The following is a 25,013-nucleotide window of genomic DNA, read 5'->3' on the forward strand; positions in this document are numbered from 1 at the left end:
CATCATGACTCGCCTACCACGAAAAAACTTGTCAAAATATTATTATAAGTACAAAACAAAAAAGTTATAAATTTCATAAACCAATGATATAACAAATGAATCCATCAGTACATACAAATGTTGAATATTCTACGTATACATGTAATGTGATTCCTCATACATATGAGATCCAAGAGTGTTAAACCCCATAGCTAAAAAGATTAAACTTTAATTCAACAATCATACAAACATCATTTTTAAATTCAGTAATAGTCTTTTCTTCTGAGCTTGAACATAATTTGCAGATACTCTACTACACATAAATATAAAAAGCTTATAGAAGATAAAAACACATTTGATTGACCGTTACAATAGGTGCAATCATGACTCACTTCACTTACAACACATGAAATTTATTACAACAGAGACACACTCACCACTAGATAGATATTCTACATCTAATAAAACACTAACAATATATATATATATATAATATATGGTCTCTTATATGACTAAATACATGATAAATCTAAAACATGTTGGGATGAAACGATTCATGTTTAGTATAGAAGGTTCATGTAATTATTATTGACAGTTCATGACTCACATATAAACATACAACCAAAAGAACAAGGTATATCCAAATTCATTCCCTAAGGCCATAGAGACTAAAAAATCACATAAACAAGTTGAAAGATGAAGACACTTGAAGAAAAAAAAATAATGAAATACATCAGTAGAACTACCCAATTTAGATTTGTTTCGACATCAAGTGTATATTTTCGATATATCTCAAAAACCCTAAAAACTTTGTCCGTTCATCGATTTGTGTATATATATTCTTAGTGACTCTCAAAAACCTCAAAAAATTAGTGGTTCGATTTTGTTTAGTAATTCTCTAAACCCCAAAATTAATCAAACACCTCATTCAGTCACATTTCACAATATCAAGTGAGGGTCGGGGGTGAAAATGGAGTGAGCAACTAATGATTTCAGTGAAAACTTGAAAAAAGACAAGAAGTTAAACTACCAAGTTCTTTTTACATCACATAGATCGACATGCCGTATTGTATTGTTGAGAAGTCTATACAATAACGGTAAAATATAGTTTTATGCACATGCAATTTTAGTCAGGTATTTTTAATAACAATCTCAAGAAATATTTTTTACAATTACGTCTTTTCAGTTTTCATCATAAAATGGTTTTCTGAAAAATATTTTAGATAGTTTGGAAAAAAAACTTGTTTTTGTTAGCTATAATTTTAAAATACTATTTAAAGATTTTGGAAATATTATTTCCTCTAGCTCTCAGCTCTTAGAAATATATTCATATTGAATTATAATTCATATATTTTTTTATGTTATAAAAAGATATATATCATTTGAGCTTATCTTCGTGAGCATAACTAATAGAGTTCGTAATAATAATTGGAAGAGGTTTAAATTTCTCTCCCAGGCGCTTTTCCCAAGAAAGCCATGAGGATTGCTATTAACCGGATCTCACCTAACGCGGCCTAAGCTCACCACTTTTACCTTCCGGTCTTTACCCGCTTAATGGTAAAAACCACAGGCCAATCTGGCTTGCTCGACGCTCCATCCTCACCTAGATCTTCATCTCTACCCTTCCGAGCCTCATGTTTCCAAAGAATTCGCAGTAAATGCATCCCCCTTGACGGTTAGTAAGTAAATCCATTCTCACTGAACCGCTCTCTGTCATCGTTTTAAGCCTTTTTAACTATTTGTAAGCCTTTACTACTGTCTCGAAACCTTTTAAACCCTTTAAACAGCAAAACCATCCGATCCCCTTTACTGCCAACCGTTTTTACCCACCTGCAAGCCAACATCCAAGTTATCCCAACTGTAAACCGACTTTATCCCATCAATCATGGATAGACGCATACCAAACTACCAAAAAGAGAAGGTTTTGGAGAGAGGATACTCCCCCCCCCTAGAAAACGAGTTAAAGCTCCAGATCTTGATACCTCTGACCTAGTAGAGGAAAACTCTTTGACCCTCATCGGTCGTCTTACAAACCCTGCTGCCCAAAGACTTTGGGCCATGTTTTCATTCCTGGAAACACGCTGGAACCTGCGCGGGAAAGCTATCGGGTCAGAGCTAGGAAAGGGCTGTTTCCAGTTCAGATTTGACTATGAGGAAGATTTACAGAAAGTACTAAATGACCGGCCCTACCACTTTGACCAATGGATGCTCATATTACAAAAATGGGAACCAGTCATTTCACCTTCTTTCCCCTCCCTGATTCCCTTTTGGATCGAGCTCCAAGGCCTGCCAAAACACTACTGGAAACCTGAAATGCTACAAGTTATTGGTGAGGAATTGGGAGAAGTTTTAAACAAGGAAATTACGCCTTCAGCAGTCAAAGTCCGAGTCCTCCTAGATGGCTTAAAACCCCTGATTAAAGAAACAATAGTGGAGTTTGCAACGGGTGGCGAAGCTATAGTTACCTTAGAGTATAAAAACCTGAAAAATCACTGCAACCACTGTCAACGTTTAACTCATGAGGCTAGATTCTGCCCAGGTCTTCCCCCAAAGGAGACTGAACCCTTACCAGTGCACCGAGCGCCTTCAAGGTCGAACTCCTCAGCTACAGGAATGATCAGGAATTACTATACACCAACGGATAACTTCTTGCCACCAAAAGATCATCCTCAGCAATCTGAACGAAGCGTTTCCCTGAAAAGGAATAATGAGGTGGTACTAAGAAGAGACGGGGTTGGTGACAATAGAGTACGTTACAGAGGAAACCATACCTCTTCAAGGTATGAGAACCTAAGGCGGTCGAATCCTGGATACAGATTGGAGCATAATCGCAACACTACAGATATCCAGTCAAACCAGAACAGCCATCACCACTCCCAAAACCACCCGCATAAGCAGTACAATCTCCAATGGAGGGAAAAGTCAAAAAGTTCATACCAACCACCTAGTGAACCCTCTGATCAGTCTAGAACTCGCCGACCACCACTGGAAAGAGAATGGAGCAACTCAAACCCCACCACTCCGCCTCCCCCACCTCCTGTCATCCCCATAAAGGAACAAGTGCTAAATGAGCTGCGTGAAGTTATTGTGCAGTATATTTCCTGTCCAGACCCCACGGAAAGTGCAGCTAGGCGTATTAGGGTTAACCAAGGAGAAACCTTGAACCTCATGGAGAACACAGCCACCAGTATCATTGAAGCTGCTGTATCTAATTCCCGAGAAAATGCACACCAAACCATTACCATAGCAGAGAAGGGTGAACCTAGCAAAAGGGGTAGGGGACGACCTCCAACCCACAAACAAACCCTGAAACAGACACCAAAGCTATTGGGAGCGAAGTCCCAGAAGAGAAACCTGATCTTGGGATCCCCAAAGAAAGCTAACACAAGCCGTGGAATGAGTAAATCAGGGAATGACCCAAAAAAGAACACCTCAAAGAAGAGAACACCCTCGACCCAAGGTGGGAATGATTCCAACCAGTCTAGTGGGTCCAAGAAAGGTACTGAATCGTCTTTGGGGTCTAAATCAAAGACTGCAAACTCTCAAGGTATCTCAAAAATGACAATCATACCTGGTATGGTGAAGCAAAAGGTGGATTTTCAGAATCCACCAACCCCTCTTCCTTAAGAGCGGTTAGCTGGAACTGCTGTGGGCTGGGGAACCCCATGACAGTCCAGCGTCTTAAGGAGATCCGAAGGAAGATCTCCCCTGATATCTTGTTCCTCATGGAGACGAAAAACAGTTCTGATAATGTGCTTAAGATGCTCCAATGGCTTGATTACCCTTCCCACCTTCTTATTCCCCCCTTATCTCCAAGCTCTGGGGGTTTGGCGCTGTTCTGGAGAGATAACCTCGAAATTGAAGTTATCAAAAGTTGCTCGAACTACATTGATACAAGAATAAAAGCAAAAGGCAAGTTTTTCTACTGCACCTTCCTCTATGGTGAACCAGACAGAACTAAACGAATAGAAATTTGGTCCAGTCTTGAGGATCATGCAAGTACCAGAACTGATCCTTGGTTATTGATGGGAGACTTCAATGACATCATACATAGCGATGAGAAAGTGGGTGGTCCACTACGCTCAGAGGGATCTTTTTCAGACCTTCGCTCTTTCATGTCTATTTGCGACTTATATGACCTTAAGCATACCGGGAATTTCCTTTCTTGGCGGGGAAAACGTCACTCTCACCTAGTGAGATGCCGTCTGGACAGATCCATGGCCAACAGTGACTGGATAATGGCTTACCCCTCAGGTTGCAGTGAATATCTCCGGTTTGAAGGGTCAGACCACCGACCCCTAGTCACCTCCTTTGATCCTATTAAGAAGAAAAGAAAAGGACTCTTCAGGTATGATAGAAGGTTAAAAGATAACGAGGAGGTTACAAATCTTGTAAAGAGTACATGGGAGTCTTTCCCAGAGGCGAGTGTTGATGAGAGAATTCAAAACTGCAGACACGCTATTATCTCCTGGAGCAGAGTCCAACAGAACAACAGTCAACAAGAAATCAACACCCTTAGACAACAGCTAGAGGAAGCTATGTGTGACAATTGTGAAGCACAGGAGACAATTGAACTGTTAAACCAGAAACTTTTGATTGCTTACCAGATGGAGGAGGCGTTCTGGAAACAAAGAAGCAGGAACTTGTGGCTAGCCCTTGGAGACAAAAATACGGGTTTTTTCCATGCGACTACAAAAGGAAGGCAAGCGATAAATAATATCTCGATCATTGAAAAAGCTGATGGAACACCGGTCTTTGAAGAAAAAGAGATTACCTCAGCAATATCAAAGTACTTCCAGCTTATTTTCTCAGCCCAGGAGGGAGAAAGACAATATGTCGTCCTAGAAGCTTTAACCCCTTGTATCTCCCTGGAAGTAAATGAGACCCTGACTGCCTTGCCTTCCCCTGCTGAGATTAAACAAGGATGTTTTGAGATCCACCCGGATAAGGCACCAGGCCCAGACGGATTCTCTGCAAGTTTTTTCCAATCAAACTGGAATACTGTAGGTAACAAGGTTGTATCTGAAGTGCAGAATTTCTTTACCTCTGGAGCTCTCCCACAAAGCATTAACCACACCCATGTGCGACTCATACCGAAAATCACCTGCCCTAAGAAGGTCTCTGACTATAGACCAATAGCACTCTGTTCAGTTTATTATAAGATCATTGCAAAAGTGTTAACTAAAAGACTACAACCGATCCTTCATACCTGCATCTCTGAGAATCAATCAGCGTTTATCCCGAACCGTGCCATCTCTGACAATGTGTTGATCACGCACGAGGCTCTTCACTACCTCAAAACCTCAAAGGCAAAAACGAGATGCTACATGGCCGTGAAAACTGATATGAGCAAAGCCTATGATAGGCTGGAATGGGACTTCATCCGTGCAGTGCTCACCCGTATGGGCTTCCACGAGACCCTGGTCACCTGGCTAATGCAGTGTATTACTACTGTATCCTATTCTTACCTTCTAAATGGACAGGCAAAAGGTTTAGTGGTACCTGAGAGGGGCATCCGCCAGGGAGACCCACTATCCCCTTATATTTTCATTCTGTGCAGCGAAGTGCTCTCTGGACTATGCAACAAGGCACAAATGGATGGATCTCTCCAAGGTCTACGAGTCGCAAAAGGCAGTCCACGCGTCAACCATCTTTTATTCGCAGATGACACCATGTTCTTTTGTCGTTCTGATAAATCAAGTTGTAAGAAGCTCAGTCTTATCTTGGAAAAGTACGAAAGAGCCTCTGGACAAAAAATAAACCAAGAGAAGTCTTCAATCACGTTTTCAAGCAAAACAAGCGGTACTATAAGGGAGAGAGTGAAGAGGGAACTGCATATAACGAAGGAAGGAGGACAGGGTAAATACCTTGGTCTTCCTGAACTCTTTGGTCGAAAGAAGAAGGACCTATTCAGCAGCATTGTTGATCGTATCAAGCAACGAACACTCAAATGGTCATCTCGCTTCTTATCTTCCGCGGGGAAGCTTGTCATGCTCAAAGCAGTCCTTGCAGCTATGCCAACGTACACGATGACTTGCTTCCTCCTGCCCAACAACCTCTGTAACAGAATTCAAGCAGCGTTAACAAGATTTTGGTGGGACTCCTCCCCGGGGAAAAGTAAAATGTGCTGGATTTCGTGGAAAAGGATGACAAAGTCTTACAAAGATGGAGGATTGGGCTTTCGTGACATTAAAACCTTCAACAAAGCCCTCCTAGCAAAAACAAGCTGGCGGATCATTGAAAATCCTGATTGCTTACTAGCCAGAGTTTTGCTTGGGAAATATTGCAAGAACTCCTCCTTCTTGGATTGTTCAGTACCAGGGAGTGCGTCCCACGGCTGGAGGAGTATTTGTGCAGGCAGAGACCTGATAAAACCCCAACTGGGGAAACTTATAGGGTCTGGTAATGAAACTCCAATCTGGAGAACACCCTGGGTATCCCTTGACAGACCTCAAAGCCCGATGGGTCCACCCACTAAGGAATCAAAAGACTGGACAGTGGCTGATCTCCGAACGCCGGATTCCTTGGAATGGGATAAAGAAAAAATAGCCAATGTTTTTCCTGAGCTAGGAAGCGATATCTGCAACCTGATTCCAAGCAAAACAACCACAGACGACCGCTGGGCTTGGCTCCCAAACGTTGATGGTCTGTACACGACGAAATCAGGTTATTTTGAGGCTCTAAACCAAGAGGAATCAGTAATAAACTCTTTGAATCAATCACCAGATTACCTTTTCAAGTGGAAGGCAAATATTTGGGCTCTGGCGACCTCACCAAAAACAAAAATGCTACTGTGGAAGGCGGCACAAAATGCATTACCAGTAGGCTCTAATCTGGTAAACCGGCATATTGCAGATTCAAGCCCTTGCCCTCACTGCGGCGAACCAGAAACGGAGCTCCACCTTTTCTTCCTCTGCCAATTTGCATCAAAAGTCTGGAGTTTAGCCCCTTTCGACAAAAATGTCATTGCGGAAAACCCTCAATCTATTCAAGACGGAATCAATAAAGGCTTAAAATCTACCTGCTTACCCCCATCTGGAGTTGGATCGGGTCCCCTCCTACCATGGATTTTCTGGTCATTATGGACCTCCAGAAACAAACTTGTTTTTGAGAAACGACAAGTTTCAGCGGAAGAGACCCTTTGTCTAGCCATTACCCGGGCTAAGGAGTGGCAACAGAACCAAATCCTGAAGAAAGCAAGTCCACAGATGAAACCCTCCAAGCTCAAACTCCCAACCCCGACTCGACCTGCCCAAGGATCCATCATTTGCTATACGGACGCATCTTGGATACCCAACGGCCAATCGGGTCTTGGCTGGGTATTCCATGACGATGAGAGTAATTTAATCTCCCAAGGTTCGATCTCCATCTCTACGGCAAGGAACGCCTTAGTGGCCGAAGCAATGGCAACTCTTACTGCGGTCAGAGTTGCAATTGAATCGGGTTTCACTTGCCTTCTCTTCGCTTCAGACTTGCTTCAGCTGGTCAAAGCCCTAAATTCGAAGATCCACCCAAAGGAGCTTCACGGGATTCTCCACGATATCCTGAATCTATCTTCTAGCTTTAATCTTTGCACTTTCAATTTTATTCCCAGGGAGAACAATCGCCTAGCAGACGCTATGGCAAGAAACTCTCGTGTTTAATTTCTTTCTCTGAATTAATGAAAAGTCGTGTTTCAAAAAAAAAAAAAAAAAAAAAAAAAAACTAATAGAGTTCGTATATCATAATTAAGTTGATGGCTAATGGATACATAGTCTGGTCCCGTTACCACAACTTAAAAGACAAGTGGACTAGACCTGTAGAATCATGGGGCTACCTAGCTCCGTTTTTTTATGTTCTTGTTTGACATATGATTTGTCGTATTTATTTATTTTATTATATAGTTTTATTTTTATTTGAAGATTTTTCTGAAGTAATAATTAGTTGATGTGATATTGTTCAAAATTATTTGCATATTGAAACTGTCGTCGCTTTCTCTACAACTCTGAATTCGGTGGAATATGATGTTGTCGTGTTTTATTCATAACTCATTATTTATTTAAAGCTTCTAGTAAAACAAAACAAAAAATGGGAATTGTGAGAATCAATTTTTAAGACTTTGTGGTAAACAAATTACGAGACTATTTTAATATTCCAAAGCAATGTTCCATAGACTGTTCTATATATATACTCAAGTATCACTTCCAGAAAAGTTTTATACATGAATGGTCTATACAATAAATTTCGATTATTAGAACTTGATGATAATTCATATAAAAATAATTATATTACGGTTTAAATAAAACTATGATGTTTGAGTATTATATATGTATGAATGATTTATATAAATAATTTTTGACTATTAAATTTTAATGATAATTCCTATCGGAAAAATTATATTACCATTTAAATCAAACTATGATTTTGAATATATATTATATGTCGTGGGCATCAATGTTATAAATTAAAACAGTTGATGAGATTCATGAACGTAGACATGGTCCTACGGAAATTAAATTCCTATAGTTATAAATACTATTTTTGAGTTTCATTTAATTTGACAAAGAATAAATATGTTCACAAGATTCAATAGACATATAATTGGAACAAATAGTATCGTTTTGTGTAAATACAAAACAAAAGTTCTCACACGTCAACGTGTTATCGGTTTCAGTTCTTCAAAGCAAAGCTAGTGACACCTTTAAGCTCGGTTCTCAATTTAAAGTGGGAAATTCTTTCCGGTAAACAAATCAATTAGAATAAGACATCACATACAAAAAAGTTTGTAACCACCCAAAATTAGAAATAATAATAAGTGTTGGAAGAAAAAAAAAACATTTATATAAATCTAAAAGAGAATTCCGTAAGAAAACAAATAGTATGGAATAAATCATTGTCTCAAAATTAAGAGAAACCGCGTTTCGAACTTCATATTGCTTTCGGCCTCAATATCTTTTGTCATCTTTCCCATTAACACATAAATTGTCTCCCACTTCTTACGACATTTACATGTTTAGAAGTTTTTTCTTAAAATTATTAAAGAAACATACTAATTTTGTAGAGAATGGTGTAAAACTGAAACTGAACACTTGTTTTAAGGGTAACCATTAGCTATATATTTGCCACTCAAGAGGACAAAATTGTGGAGTATTGTTCATTATTGCAAAAATAATCATATTAAAACCTAATTGACTATTCTAAAAACAATATTTGTTTTCTTGATAAAGTACTTACCTAACGTAATCCAACTACTTAAAATAATATAACTAAATGAAGAAGTGCTTATTATTCAATATTAACTACAAAAAATGTTCAACACAATCAGATAATTCACTTATTTGCCACAGTAAATACTGTCAAACCAATACTATGTGTTTATATATAACGAAATGAAACCTCCACTAGCTGTGTATTAGATTAAGCCGCAAGCTGTGTACAGTGCCGGCGCTTTTAAGGGCTCCTGGGCAAATTTTTTTTTTGAATAAAAGGCCAAATTTTTTTTTAACTTCTATTATATGTTAAAAATATGGATTTCATTTTGATAATATATAAACACTTAACAAAATTATAAAATGTTATTTTCGTTCTATTGTTGGAGTCAGTTGAAATAATTATGAAAGATAAAATATATTTTTAGTTATTGATTCATCAAAATAAATCCTTAAAACATATTTTAATATATTATTTTATTTTACAAATTTTGTTTTTGCCTCTTTTATCTTATATATTTTTTGTACCCCATTTATCTTGTATTATTTTTTTTTTTGTGCCTCTTTATCTTACATTAATATTTTTTTTGTCTTTTTTATCTTATAAATTCTTTTTGTGTAGAAAAAAAATTATTTGCCTCTTAAATCTTTGAACTCGGGACGATTGCACTGTTTGTTCCCCAGTTAAGCCAGCACTGGCTGTGTATGAAGTATAATAAGAAAAAAATCGTCCTAATTTTATTTATTGAAACTCTTGGTAATCGGTTTATAGCCATTAAATAAAAGAATTATATATATATATATATATATATATTAACACAAGAATACATGGTGGACCACAATTTTAGATCCGATGTAGAAAATTAGAAATAATTCTTTCTTCTCTTTTCATCTTTTATTTCCTAAAAGTTGTCTACAAAATCATTTGGTTATATACTTATACGTATTAGATTTGAGCATTTATTAATTATTTCAACAAATATTAATCCATATAACATTATGTAATAATGCAGGCAGATACAATAAAAATTTACATAGTACTAGTTATTATTTTTTTTACTAAACATTCCCCTAAAAATCATCTATAACTTATATATCTCCACTTTTTTAAAAAGCATAGTTAAAATATGTTACATATACTTCATATTTATATATCTAAAATGTTTCGAACCAAGATTCATTATTTTTTAGATCTGGATCAATTATATATTGCTTGATAATTAATTTCTTGGTTGCAATAATTTCTTTAAAAAAATTATCCTATTTTTGTAAGGAAATGATAAGTAATTCAAAATTTGTAATTTACATGAAATATTTTTATTTTCTCCCTTCAAAAAATCTAACCATTTTTCTTATTTTCATTTTTGTCAAACTCGTACAAACTTACTATAAATTACATACAACCTTAAAACTCCAAAATAATATATCCCCAAAACAAAAACAAAAACAAAAACCTTTTAATAAACCTGAAAATTAAGTAAGAAAACGTGTATGTTAAGTGTCTATATATTACAGTCACACCTTCCATTACTCTCCATCATCTCTCTCACTTCACAAAAAAAACCCAAAAAAAAATGTCTCCCATTCCAAAACCACTCTTCTTCTTCTTCTTCCTCAACTATGTCGTAACTCTCTCAACCTCACTCTCCATCCACCTCCCACTCACCTCTCTCCCTATCTCACCCAAAACCACAACCTTCACAAACTCCCTCATCTCCCGCAAAAACCCATCTCCATCATCTCCACCATACCACTTCCGATCAAGATTCAAATACTCAATGGCTCTAATCATCTCACTCCCTATAGGAACACCACCACAAACACAGCAAATGGTTCTTGACACAGGAAGCCAACTCTCATGGATCCAATGCCACCGCAAAAAGCTCCCACCAGTTACATCGTTCGACCCATCTCTCTCCTCTTCTTTCTCAACCTTACCTTGCTCTCACCCTCTTTGTAAACCAAGAATCCCAGATTTTACACTTCCCACTTCTTGCGACTCGAACCGTTTATGTCACTACTCTTACTTCTACGCTGATGGAACCTTCGCTGAAGGTAACCTCGTCAAAGAAAAAATCACTTTCTCAAATACCGAATTTACCCCTCCTTTGATACTTGGTTGCGCTACTGAGTCCTCTGATGATAGAGGTATTTTGGGAATGAACCGTGGTCGTCTCTCGTTCGTCTCTCAAGCTAAGATTTCGAAATTCTCTTATTGTATCCCACCCAAATCGAACCGGCCCGGTTTTACACCAACCGGTTCTTTTTACCTCGGAGACAACCCGAATTCGCACGGTTTCAAATACGTTTCTCTGTTGACTTTTCCTGAAAGTCAACGAATGCCGAATCTTGATCCGTTGGCTTACACTGTACCGATGATTGGGATTAAATTCGGTTTAAAGAAGCTTAACATTTCCGGTTCGGTTTTTAGACCCGATGCAGGCGGGTCGGGTCAAACGATGGTTGATTCAGGATCCGAGTTTACTCATTTAGTGGACGCAGCTTACGATGCAGTGAGAGGAGAGATAGTGAGACGTGTTGGGCGGCGATTAAAGAAAGGTTACGTGTACGGTGGAACAGCTGACATGTGTTTCGATGGAAACGTGGTGATGATCCAACGGTTGGTCGGTGATCTTGTGTTTGAGTTAACTAGAGGAGTTGAGATACTTGTTCCGAGAGAGAGGGTTCTGGTTAACGTTGGAGGTGGGGTTCACTGCGTTGGAATCGGACGGTCGAGTATGCTTGGAGCAGCTAGTAATATAATCGGGAACGTTCATCAACAAAATCTTTGGGTTGAGTTTGACGTGACCAATAGAAGAGTTGGTTTCGCTAAAGCTGACTGTAGCAGATTACTGTGAGGAGATTCAGCTACGGTTGGGAATAGGGTCTTATGGTGGACTCGATTCGTTCGATGATGTCTAATCGGACGGTACATATAGTTAATATTAGTTTTGAACGAGGATGTCCTACAAAAAATAATTACAAGTGTTCACGTAGATTTATATGGTTGTACTGTTTTGTATATTATATGGTTCATATTAACTTGGGGATGTTACATAAAAAAAATATCTTTATATTTGTCACTGTGGCTTGTTGACTCGTGCTGAAAGACTTGTGGATGAAGAAATATACGAGATTTAGATTTGAGAATTTTTCAGAAGTGCTTTTTGTTTGGTGTTATTTTTATTATGGTACTACTTTTTTAGTACAATAATCCAAAAATATAGATCTACTTTAAGCCGAATGTCTACATATGTGGCCACTAATAAATCAAAGTAAACTCAAAACATGGAGTCTACTATACGTACTAACTATAATAGTTAATTTCATTGGATTACGGAATTCTTTATATTCTTAAATAGTTATATATAATTTTATAAAAATTAACATGTCATGATCTCGTATATTTTTCATTATATTATAAGTTAATGAAAAGACAAGTTCGAACAAAAACTAATAGATTATGGTTCAAATTTATTTTCTGTGATTTTGACTCTTTGTATTGATCAATAATACACACATATTTCAAACTTTCTACAAAGATTTAAAACCCATTAATTTAAAAATTATTACTCAAAACATTTTAAAAGTAATATATGTAGGTGATCGGTAAAATAACATTTTAGATCTTTGTTTACTTTATTAAAACTCTCGTGGATGTTGTTTTGTCTAACCAGTCTCCCACCACAATCCACATTAACATGCATTTCGTCACCAACTAGTCAATGCTAGTGGTTACAATTATTATCATTATTATCATTATCATTAACACAGGTTTGATTAGAGTGTGGAGGAAACACGAATTGCTTTGTGTGTGTATATACTATATACTATAACTTTGCTTGTAACATAATTCTTGATTACAGAAATCGAAAATACGTTAAGAAAAGACAAACAAGCATGGCTTTATATTTTATTGTCTCTGTGATATTTACTAATTATTAGTAAGACAAACCGAAATCAGGATCACAACACGACATTTTAGAATTAATATAAACCAAAAACATAATATTATTCTACGAAATTATATAGAAGGAGAAAGATGCAATGGATAAACCACAAAAATACATGCAACAAATAAAGAATACTAATATCAATTAACAGTCAGACAAAGGTCACAAGGAGATGTATCATATATATTTTATTGAACCAACTATTTTTGGGATTAAGAAAAAATGGGTCCAATTATTTATTAAAAAAATATAATTGATACGTTAATTTTAGAGAATCAAGTATATTAGGCGCCGTCAAAACCAAAACAAATCTAGAATATGAGTTATAAGACAAGAGTATCAAACCATAATACAGTTAAGATTTTCTATGTAACCCCAAGACAAAACACTTTGAGCATTGCAAGTTTGCAACACTTTTTTTTTTCTCATCTGTTGTTGTTATTATTGATAATAAATATAAAACCATACATGAAGTACAAACTTAAGCCGGCGGAAAACAAAGATATCCCCGGAGTCTAAAGCCCAAAAGAGGGAGTCTAAAACCGACGGACAATAGATAAGTCCTCGGAAACAACTTAAAATACTAAATAGAGAAATTGAAGGCCAAAATCGAAATAGACCGAACCCAACAACTAAGAACAGAGGTATAATACCAATAATAACGAAGACAAACACTAAGTCTAAACAAACAAATCGATCACATTTTCTGAAGTTTCTGCGAATGAGTTGTACCAATGTAGCCCACGGCCAAAGCATCGATCAACAACTGCTTCCTCCTATCACAATGAGAGATGATCTCTCCAAACTAGAAAACAAACTTCATAACCTGACAAGCAAAAGTCCAATTCAGAACTTCAATACACTTTCAGATGCGGCGATTGAAACGTCAATGAACGCCTAGATAGAAGCCATAGCATGCAAACCGACATCCTCCAGATTCGGAAACGCAAAGACAAGGAGCAAAACAAAACCACTTCGATGAGCTTCAAATTCAGGAACCGAAGCGACACTCATCTACAGAGGTTACCATCACCATCAACTTCCACCTAAGAGTAGAAGGATTTGAAGCAGAGAGCCAAGTATAAACTTCACACAAAAGAACCTCTACTTAGAACAGAGTCGAACTAAAAGGGACCTAATAAGTAAAACCAGGCAAAAAGGATGAGCGAGGAAAACAATGGCAAGGTGAAGACTTCCTACAAAGCACCCACAAACCAACATAAAGCGGCAACCAAACAAACTGAAGCACAAGAGCGAGAGACAAATCTGGGTTGTGAGCAGGCGAACAACGGCTTGTCTCCGTCGATCTCAGATCCGGCACCATCCTCCTCGCAAAAGCTACAAACCAAGCAGAACTGAGCCGCTCGACCGCTTCCTCAAAACACCCTAGAACACAAAACGATTTAACTTATAGAATCCCTAAACGAAGGCCGTAAACTTCCCAAAACTTAAAAGGAAACTAAAGCAAAACACGAAGGAAAGAAAAACGGGGAGACCGGAGCCGGTGCTAGAGAAGCCACCGTACTCCAGTCTCAGATCTAAAAAATTTGTGGCGGCCACTGGTTTTTAGGTTTAGAAAACGAGAGAGAAAATTTTTTGCAAGTTTGCAACACATGAAAGTTTTATATCGAAACAAAAACAAAAACAAAGATATTAGATATGATCAAATAACACGCTTTAACTTTGAAAATGTTAGGGAAGTGTGAAGTAGGGCCAGAGATGAGCTGGTCAGCCTTAACTTTGAGATAGGACTTGGGGTCAAGTAGCCGACAGCTTAGTTCCAACTCTTCTCCCTTAACTCTACCTTTTCTTTCCTTTTATTATTCTCTTTATTCCCGACAATGACGTGGCTTTCATTTCTTCATTTTTCGTCTTTCCCATCTTTGTTACCATCATTGTAGTTTAGTTTTGAAATTCCATAATCAACTTACTTATGCATCTTTAAATTATAATGGGTTGGTACGACAATTGGTTGAACCTCATCTATTTAAACTTTATGTTAATCAATTTGTGCATTTCTTTTTAATCTTTAGTTTTTATGTGTCATCCAATAAGAGTTCAAGTGTCAATAAGAGTTTGTAGTTATTCAAAAAAAAAAAAAGAGTTTGTAGTTTTTTGTTCTCTTAACTTTTTTTTTTTAATAAATTATAAATCTATTCTCATACTATTTTATCATAAAAATGCATTATGCCAGATTCACATCTTAAATGGGTGACACAATATTATTGTAAACTATTTATAAATGGGTGAATTTGCTGAATAATCAAAAAAAAAAAACTAACAAATAATATAGCCACTGAAAAAATAGAAAATTAGGATCAAAGGTAAAGTAAATTACCATTTTGGGTTTTATGGTTTAAGGGTAGTGGTGGCTGGGAATGGACGGCGACGGTGGTAGTCAGTGGCCCGGTGGTGGTCTGGTGATGCTCCGGCAGTGAACCGGCAGTGATTCAGCGGTGCTCTAGCAGTGGTCCGGCGGTACTCTGGTGGTACTCCGATGGTGATACGGTGGCCGGAGATGATGTGATAGTGATAGGAGGTGATTGTTAGGAAGCAAAAGGGGTGTGGTTTGTGGTGGTAGAGATGAATATAGTAGAGGCAAATTGGTATATATTATATATTATACATAGAATATATTAAATATATGGTTAGATTGTTAGAGTAGTTACTTAGTTAATTTTGATTTTTTTCTTGGTTAGTCTTGCCAATTCCCCTTTATGAATTTCGGAGAATTTAGTTTGAATTAGGTTTTTCGGATAAACATTTTAATTCACATTTTATTTTGTTTGTGGTAAATTTCTATTACAGAAATCACCACTAACCTCCTTTATTGTAACTAATATTAGGTTAACAAGTTGTAGGGAAATAAATTTAATTCTAAAATAATCTGACCTATTTTTATTTTTAAATACTATAATATATAGTGATCTCATACTCACTAACAACAACAGATAACATTCAACAACATAAACCATTATCATTAAACGAATAAATTTAATAAATGAATAATCAATATCATTCCAACAATTCCAATAATTTTGTAACATCGGCTAACCAAATTTTAGGGTTTTGGGATGGATGTCGATCGACACCAATGAGGGTGTCGGTCGACACCATCACTTTCTGGTTGGTATCGATCGACATCATCACTTTCTGGTTCAACCGGTTTATTTTAAATCGTCAAATTGGAGCAGTTTGGTTTAGAAGAAACTCTCAACCATGATATTTAAGGCTGGAAGTCGACCTAGGGGTTTGGTTAGCCTCTTTTGTTGTTTCCAAAGAGAAAAATAAGAAGGAAAAATTTTCCAATGAATTCTTGTGAGTTTTTGCAGAGTTATGTGCCTTTTGTTTAGTGATTGTGGAGTGGTGATCTGAGGCTAGGAACATGAGAGGGACTTGCTGTCGAGTTGGATCCTTCGTTGTTGGTCAGATTTTTCCTTTGAAAGAGCTGAGAGAATGACCATGGCTTATCTAGTCTTGAGATTCTCTGATTTTTGTGTTTATGAGTTGTATGGTTGATTACTTTGCTTGTTTGCGTGATTTCGTGGTTTCTGTGGCCTTGTGAGACTCATGTGTGATTCTGGGCTGAGCATCGTGCAATCGGAGATGGAGATCTAGCTTGGAGCTTCGAGGAAAACGATCTAGCTTGCTAGTGTAGGTCGATACTCGCTAGTGTCGGTCGACACCAGGTGGCAAGTGTCGGTCGACGCCAGGTGACGAGTGTCGGTCGACACCAGGTGGCAAGTGTTGGTCAACAACAGGTGGCGAGTGTCGGTCGACACCAGGTGGCAAGTGTTGGTAAACACCCGCTAGCGTCGATCGACACCACTCGTCAGTAGGCGGCCGACACTTTGTTCTTTGTTCCTGGTTTGATTGTGTTTGTTATTTGTTGGTTGGATATTTCCAATTGCTTGTGTGTATAGCCCAATAGATGGGAAGATTGACTCACTAAGTATTTGTAATAATATTCATGCATCTCAATTATTGTTTATGGTGCAGGTACAGACAAAATGTAATCATGGAATCAAGGCGATGAAGAGAAGGATGTTCTAGTTGCTCGTTTATGTGTTATTTGGCTTCTGTTAGGTTGCTAGAGTTGAGTTATTAGATTATTACCTAGGTTGGTGGTTCCTTAGTTGATGTTGCTACATTGGAATTGTTGGTTTTGCTATTGATTATTGATATTGGTTATTTAATTATTGGAGTGTCATTGGTTTAATGTTCTGTTATTTCCATTGTTTGTGTTGATTGATGTTAGGATGTTAGTGAGTATGGGATCACTGGTTAATTATTATATTAAAAATGGATCGGGTCGTTTCAAGCATAAACCAACGTCATAGAACCAGCAACCTAAACATTTGTTTCAGACAACAACGTTCCATTTTAGCAACCTAATAGAAGCAAAGAACCAACAACTGAGCCTCTAGAACATCCTCTTCTTCATCGTCTTGATTCTACGATCACACTTTTCCTTTACCTACACCGCAACACAAAATAGATGGATAAGTATTTACAAAAATATTTAGTAAGGCAATCCTCCCATCTAATAGGCTATATACACAAGCAATAAGATCTCCACATGCCACAATCAACAAACAACAACAAACCAAACAATACACAAAAGGAAACACAACATCAGCCGCCTGCTAAGGATGGATGTCGATCGACGCTGGTCACCTGGTGTCAACTGACACCTGCTCGACATTCCCTGAAAACCATAGCAGTGTTGATTGACACCTCCACATGGTGTCGACCGGTACCCACCAAAGCCTTCGCATTGGTGTCGACCAACACCGATGCCGAGCATCAATCTCCTTTGATCTCCAGCTCCAATTTCTGCCTTCAAACATCTCACACACATCCAAGGTATATCTAGGAGTGAAATCAAGCCACAAGGATCACAAAATCACACAAACACACAGAGAAATCAATCAATCAAGTGATCAACCAACAAAACCACATAAACAGAGATCTTAGCTTAGATAAGCCATAGTCATGTACTCACCTTTGCAAAACTGAGAGAAATAGACCACACACGACCAGAGACAGCACCACAACACGCTCCTAACATGTTAATAGCCTCATATCTCCAACCACAGGAACATATCTCTCAAGAACAGGCTCAGAGCTTCTTCAGGATCTCTCTGGAAGCTTTCTCTCTGTTGCAGAATGAAAAAAATGTTTAAATTGATAATAAATCTTTTATATCGACCTCTAGGGCTTCCAAACCCCAAACACAACAAAAACGAGCGTTTTGACTTAAGTTGATCCGTAGAGAAGTTATTAATATCGACTGACACCAACCCAAAACCAAAAATCTGGTTCGCGGGTGTTACAAATTCCATTAAACTTTTTATATACATCATCTTTGTGTCATAATTAAATATTTTGTCACCACATAATGAACGAAGTGGTAGAATGCTTAGATCTTAGCTGGTCGAAAATTGCTAAGATAACTAGAAATAACTGCACAGGTTATTTGGGTTGATAGACTTAGTTATCATATTTGCCTTCTGCTCCAAAAACCAAGTTTACTTTTATATTGTTACGTTCATCCTCTTAATATCAAAAGAATTATAAAAAGGTTGATAAGATAATAAAATAAGTATACTTGGATTTTGGGAAAAAGAGCAAATACGACGAACCAAATTAATCAACTTCTATAAATGGTGAAAGTTTTTCACTACCTTAACAGTCTTCCAGCGACTAAGACCTTAACGATCTATCCTTTGCTTCATCGAGGAAACAAGAAATTTAGTAATGAGAATGAAAATGCATATGAAGGAGTTCAACGGAGTTAACAAAACATATCGATGCTCTTTTCAAGTAAAATTTTAATATATGCAATAAAGAATAGTCATATTTTTAAAATAATTAATAAAATGAAAAATATCCAATGAAAATTATGAGAGCTTTATTATTGATGAAAAGATAAAATTTATAATATTATTGCAATTATACCCTCTATTCGATATATTTCAAGCGAAAGAGTTTGGAAGTATATATATGTAGGGAGAGAGAGAGAGATTTACAAGGTTCGAAAATTATCGAGGAGCACAATTCTCACAAACTCCTTTAGATGCATGTAGTATGCTTCCCTACACAAGCAAAATGTTTGTGTTAATAATTCATCAACAACAAAACCTTCAAACCGCATACAAATCTAAGGAAAAAGAAGAATAAGTAAAGAGGAGAATGTTGTTATCTAGCTAGAAATAAAAAAGATCCAATGGATAATTTAGGAGTCCCAATCCTATTAGAATTTAACGAGTAAATACACATATTTATAATATTTTTTTTTTCTTCATAAAAAATATTCAAAAGTTTACCAAGGCGTTTAAATCTTACCAACTTTGTTGGTAATATTATTAACCTAATATGCATTTTATTGACTATATGTGTTTCTGGTAAAAAATTTGACTAATTTTTCTTTTTAAATGAACTTATTAATTCTTTTATCTTGACTAATATTTGAAAGAATGAAATATATTGACTGAGAGATAAGGGGTATGAATTTTAACTGAACCAAACCAATTGGACCTAAACCGATTAAAATCAAAGTACAAACTGCTTGATTAAGTTTTTTTATGACACTCTCGTTTCAAGAAATATGCTGGTGCATGCAGAGAAGTTTAAAAGAATTAATTTGTCCATCTTTTTTTTTTGTCAAACCACTTGCATTCATTACTTAAAAGAGAATGTTCATACAAGCAAAGTTTATAAAACAAGAAACAAGGGCATTCCCCCAATGAAACAACACCAATAGAACAAAGCAGAGATAAAGATAGTCGGCAATAGGTACTTGGAAGGATCTTGGTACATGTGAGATCAAAATTTTCGACAAACTCTTCCATAACCAAGTCAATGGATGAGAGGTAGCGACTGTCATAAGACGTGTTGGTGTTAAAGAAGGGGTCAAGACTGAGCTTCTAACTGGTTTGAGAAGGTCTACACGAGTAGGAGCTTGACATAATTTTGGGCAAGGTTTGGAATGTGATATATCATGATTTTTGTGGTTTTTAACCATGATATAAGGAGTCTTTTAGAGTATTTTGATTAGTTTTGTAGGATGTTTTGAGTCTTTTCAGGTTTTATAGGATTTAGGCATGAAAGGAGCAAAATGGAGCAATTAGAGGGTTTTGGAGCAATTCAGCTAAGGAAGAGAACTTGAAGCCGATCAGAAGTGATGGTGTCGGTCGACACCCCTGTTTGCCAAATAAAGACCCAAGTTTTGAAAGTTTTACAAATCTGCCCCAAAGTTTTCCATATTTGCATCATTAGTCCCTGGACGTGTTTTAAGAATATAAATAGGTTTTCTATGTCATTGTTTAGACCTAAGCTTTATTTTCTGCCACATTTTGAGAGAGAGACCCTGAGAGATTTTTAGAGAGATTTTGGAGAGAAGAATCAATATTCCTTCAGAGAAGATTTATAACTCCTTTTCTTCTTCTTTTAATCTCTTAATGCAATTTATTCTGTTATTGATCTGTGTTCTTACAGTGATGTATGAGTAGTTTGCTTGGTAGGTTCATGATTTTTCACAGGGATTTTATGATTTGTTAGATCTGTTTATTTAGGATTCATTATTTTTCTAGATCTTCATCATAGGTTGTTCTTCATTATTAATCCTTGATTGGCCATCTAGAATTAATAACCTAGGAAAATAAATTGATATGAGAATATAATTGATTTTCCTGATAAAACCTTTTGATGAGCAAAATTACTTTCTGCAAAGAGATTTGATTTAGTAATTTTGTGAACAATCTAAACTTGTTTTTAAAGCTGATTTTTAACCTTGAATTTTACAAAGAGATTTGGATTTTCTTGTTTTAAATTTAGAAAATATTTGTAGTGAGAACTGATTTATTTTACAGAAGAGTTTAGAGTTCTAGATCTGATCTTTAATTGCTTGAATCCTAATTTATTGATTGATTAATATTTCATAATTCCTGAGAAATTCCCTAGGCCTAGCTTTTTGATCCTTGAATTTTCACAGCTTTTATTTAATATTTTGCATTGTTTTTCTTTATTTAAATTAACATGTGTAGCTTAATTATAAAACTCTATAATTTATTGTGTAGACTTGAGTCCTTGTGGAATTCGACCCCTAAGTACTGCAGTGATCTCTTAATTTGAGAGAGTAGCTCTACGGATTAATTTGAGCACATCAAATTTTGAATAAAAGAAGAAACAAGTGCTCTACGGTAATCTCGTGGCTTGGTTAACTGCAAAACAGTTTTTGTATCTTTGAAGGTCTTATTGATGATAAGAGGAGGTTTAGGTGCAGAAGAGGTGTACCTTTGCCTTACCTGAGGACTCTGGAGTGTGGAGTGGGGGGCTTTATGACCTGAGGCCTGTCATAAAGCTGTTCCCAAACAGAAAGCCCCCCACTCCACACTCCAGAGTCCTCAGGTAAGGCAAAGGTACACCTCTTCTGCACCTAAACCTCCTCTTATCATCAATAAGACCTTCAAAGATACAAAAACTGTTTTGCAGTTAACCAAGCTACGAGATTAACGTAGAGCGCTTGTTTCTTCTGTTGATGATTTTGCAGGACATAAGAGAAGCAAACCCATCCCTAAATTCCGCCCTGGTCTTGTTCCTCACATCCTTGGCAGGCCTCATGCACCTAGAGCTTATACACCACCTTGGATGAAGAAGACATTCTCTCGGAAGCATTCAACGCCATGTTCTGATCCACCTGATGCATGAGTTCCAGCACAGTCAAACTAATGACTGAAAACAAGTGCTTAGTGGGAGGCAACCCACTGGTAGGTTTTTCTTTTTCTTTTGATTTTAAATTATACTTATTTTAATTTTCTTTTGCCAATCTTAGGCTTGATAATACTGGGGACAATGTTGTTTAAGTCTGGGGAAGGTTATCTACTAACTACGTTTTTGTTTTTGAGTTTCAGTTGTGTCAGTCAAAACCATAAAGTTTGAGTCAAAATTTTCAAAATTTTTCTTTTTGTCTTTGGGAATTATGATCTTGACTAATGATTTCTCTTATTTAGCTAACACTCTAATGATTATTTGTTTATGCTTGATCTCAGAACTGAAGCTTAGAAAGACTATGAGCTTTATTTACAATCCTGAAAGCCCTTATTCAATGGATATCTGATTGATCTAACGTTGTCTCAACTTTTATCAGGATTTTAATTGGACTTAATTCTCTTGCCTAGGGAGTTGGAAATCAGTGGACTAGACTTCTTCTTCGGACCATACAAGACAGTGCAAATTTTTCGAAGTATGTCTCCCCTCTCTCTTCCCTTCAGTGCTTTAAAACAAAAAAGAGAAAGATCAGAAAAAAAGAGAATAAAAGATGAGATGATTTTGATCAGTTTAGAGGGGTAGGTAAATTACTTGTGACCTCATTATTCTACTCTTGATTCAGATGATCACACAAAGCTTGGAAGCGAGGGGTAGGTAAATTACCGATGACCCCAGTATTCGCTTACACCTTTGATTTAAAAATAAAAAAGAAAATCAGGGAGAAATCAACCCCTTGGAAGTGAGAAAAGGGAGATGAAAGGAGATGTATGAAGAATTTCTTGGCCTGAAAATAGTCCATATGCCATTGATCGATGTTCCCTTGGTAAGAATTCACCTTATTGTGCTTTAATATTGACTAATGAGATGACAATGGAGATTTCAGAGATTCCAAAGGATTGTGGGATTTGAGTAAGGAAAGTTGATGCTTATCATGGTTAAGTTTAAGAAGTAAGTTCTTGAGTCAGGTAAATGAAGAGTGCGAATAAGAATCATCATGTGGTTGAGTGAGTTTCCTGTTTTCAAACCTCTTTCACAAGTCTAAGCTTATGTTTTGCTAGAGAGCAAGCAAAGGCTAAGTCTGGGGGAGTTGATATATCATTGTTTTTGTGGTTTTTAACCATGATATAAGGAGTCTTTTAGAGTATTTGATTTGTTTTGTAGGATGTTTTGAGTCTTTTCAGGTTTTATAGAATTTTGGCATGAAAGGAACAAAATGGAGCAATTATAGGGATTTTGGAGTAATTCAGCTGAGGAAGAGAACTTGGAGCCGATCAGAAGTGATGGGGTCGATCGACACCACCCTTGGTGTCGGTGACACCCCTGTTTGCCAAATAAAGACCCAAGTTTTGGAAGTTTTACAAATCTGCCCCAAAGTTTTCCATATTTGCATCATTAGTCACTGGACGTGTTTTAGGATTATAAATAGGTTTTCTAGGTCATTGTTTAGACCTAAGCTTTATTTTCTGCCACCATTTGAGAGAGAGCCCCTGAGAGATTTTTAGAGAGCTTTTGGAGAGAAGAATCAAGATTCCTTCATAGAAGATTTATAACTCCTTTTCTTCTTCTTTTAATCTCTTAATGCAATTTATTCAGTTATTGATTTGTGTTCTTATAATGATGTATGAGTAGTTTTCTTGTTAGGTTCAGGTTTTTTCACAGAGATTTTATGATTTGTTAGATCTGTTTATTTAGGATTTATTATTTTTCTAGATTTTCATCATAGGTTGTTCTTTATTATTAATCCTTGATTGGCCATCTAGAATTAATAACCTAGGAAAATAAATTGATATGAGAATATAATTGATTTTCCTGATAAAACCTTTTGATGAACAAAATTACTTTCTGCAAAGATATTTGATTTAGTAATTTTGTGAACAAACTAAACTTGTTTTTAAAGCTGATTTTTAACCTTGAAATTTACAAAGAGATTTGGATTTTCTGGTTTTAAATTTAGAAAATATTTGCAGTGAGAACTGATTTATTTTACAGAAGATTTTAGAGTTCTAGATCTGATCTTTAATTGCTTGAATCCTAATTTATTGATTGATTTAATATTTCATAATTTCCTGAGAAATTTCCTATGCCTTGCTTTTTGATCCTTGAATTTTCACAGCTTTTATTTAATATTTTGCATTGCTTTTCTTTATTTAAATTAACCTGTTTAGCTTAATTATAAAACTCTATAATTTATTGTGTAGACTTGAGTTCTTGTGGAATTCGACCCCTAAGTACTGCAGTGATCTCTTAAGTTGAGAGAGTAGCTCTAGGGATTAATTTGAGCATATCAAAATGCTTTGTCGCTTGAGGATGTCTAGTGGAGTTGCCATAGGGTGTAGAATGTTCTTGGAAAAATTAAAACCGAAAACAACGCTGAGACAACTTGAGTTATGGATCCAAGCACCATAGACACTCAAGCGATAGGGTTCAAATGGCAGGACCAAAAGGATTACTATTACTAGGGCTCTCAGAAGGAGCGAGTGACGCCAAAGCAACATTGATGAATTACTTCTCAAATGGAAACTATAGAGAGCGTAATCTAGATCACACCATTGGCTAAGTATTGACATCAACACAACTACACAAGCTGTAAAGTAGCGTACCTGGATTGAAATATCTTTAGGGTTGGAGCCACCATTGTATGGACATTTTCCAGGAGAAAGATATATTGAACTTGATTAAATACAGTGATCACAGGATATGGAGGCAGAGGAGTGAGGAAGATTTGGTAACCAGTGCTCTGTGGAGGCATGTTCATAATGTCGTTCTTCCTCACTCCGCAGAAGTAATTAGAGACCAGAAGCAAAGTTCTCAAGAGCCTAGAGCTTAGATGGAGAGTGATCGTCAATGGATTGCTTTGGACCAAGGATTGTAGATGGCATTCACGGACCTCGATCAGATCTAAGGAGATGAGATTTAGAAGGTGTCTACTCGATCTCATCTATGTCAGCAAAATACACTTATATTTTTGGTTATACTTTTTAGTGAACTCTACAATTATGATGGAGTGAGATTAGGATGTATGACATTTCGAAAAATAATTGTCGGAATCATGGGAATGAGGATAAAACAATAGGAAAAATCATGTGGTGATCTATAGGATTTGTAAACAATTCTTTTAAGC

General features: G+C 36.6%; 1 protein-coding gene and 1 pseudogene across 1 annotated transcript; both read left to right on the forward strand.

Annotated features, from left to right (window-relative positions):
* Positions 1 to 1,864: 1,864 nt before the first annotated feature.
* On the forward strand, positions 1,865 to 7,622 carry LOC147944592 (uncharacterized; annotated as a pseudogene).
* Positions 7,623 to 10,509: 2,887 nt separating this feature from the next.
* On the forward strand, positions 10,510 to 12,406 carry LOC147944593 (aspartic proteinase PCS1-like). Its single transcript, XM_087450986.1, has one exon. The coding sequence runs from the start codon at positions 10,742 to 10,744 to the stop codon at positions 12,023 to 12,025; it is 1,284 nt and encodes a 427-aa protein (XP_087307112.1). The 5' UTR covers positions 10,510 to 10,741; the 3' UTR covers positions 12,026 to 12,406.
* The last annotated feature ends 12,607 nt before the right edge of the window (positions 12,407 to 25,013 follow it).

Source organism: Camelina sativa, chromosome 5 (genome assembly GCF_030686135.1).
Source record: "Camelina sativa cultivar CO46 ecotype springtype chromosome 5, ASM3068613v1".
NCBI classification, from domain to species: domain Eukaryota; kingdom Viridiplantae; phylum Streptophyta; class Magnoliopsida; order Brassicales; family Brassicaceae; genus Camelina; species Camelina sativa.

Bases quoted from the DNA above. Each gene is read 5' to 3' on its own strand.
- LOC147944593 (XM_087450986.1), top strand. From the start codon at position 10,742: ATGTCTCCCATTCCAAAACCACTCTTCTTCTTCTTCTTCCTCAACTAT.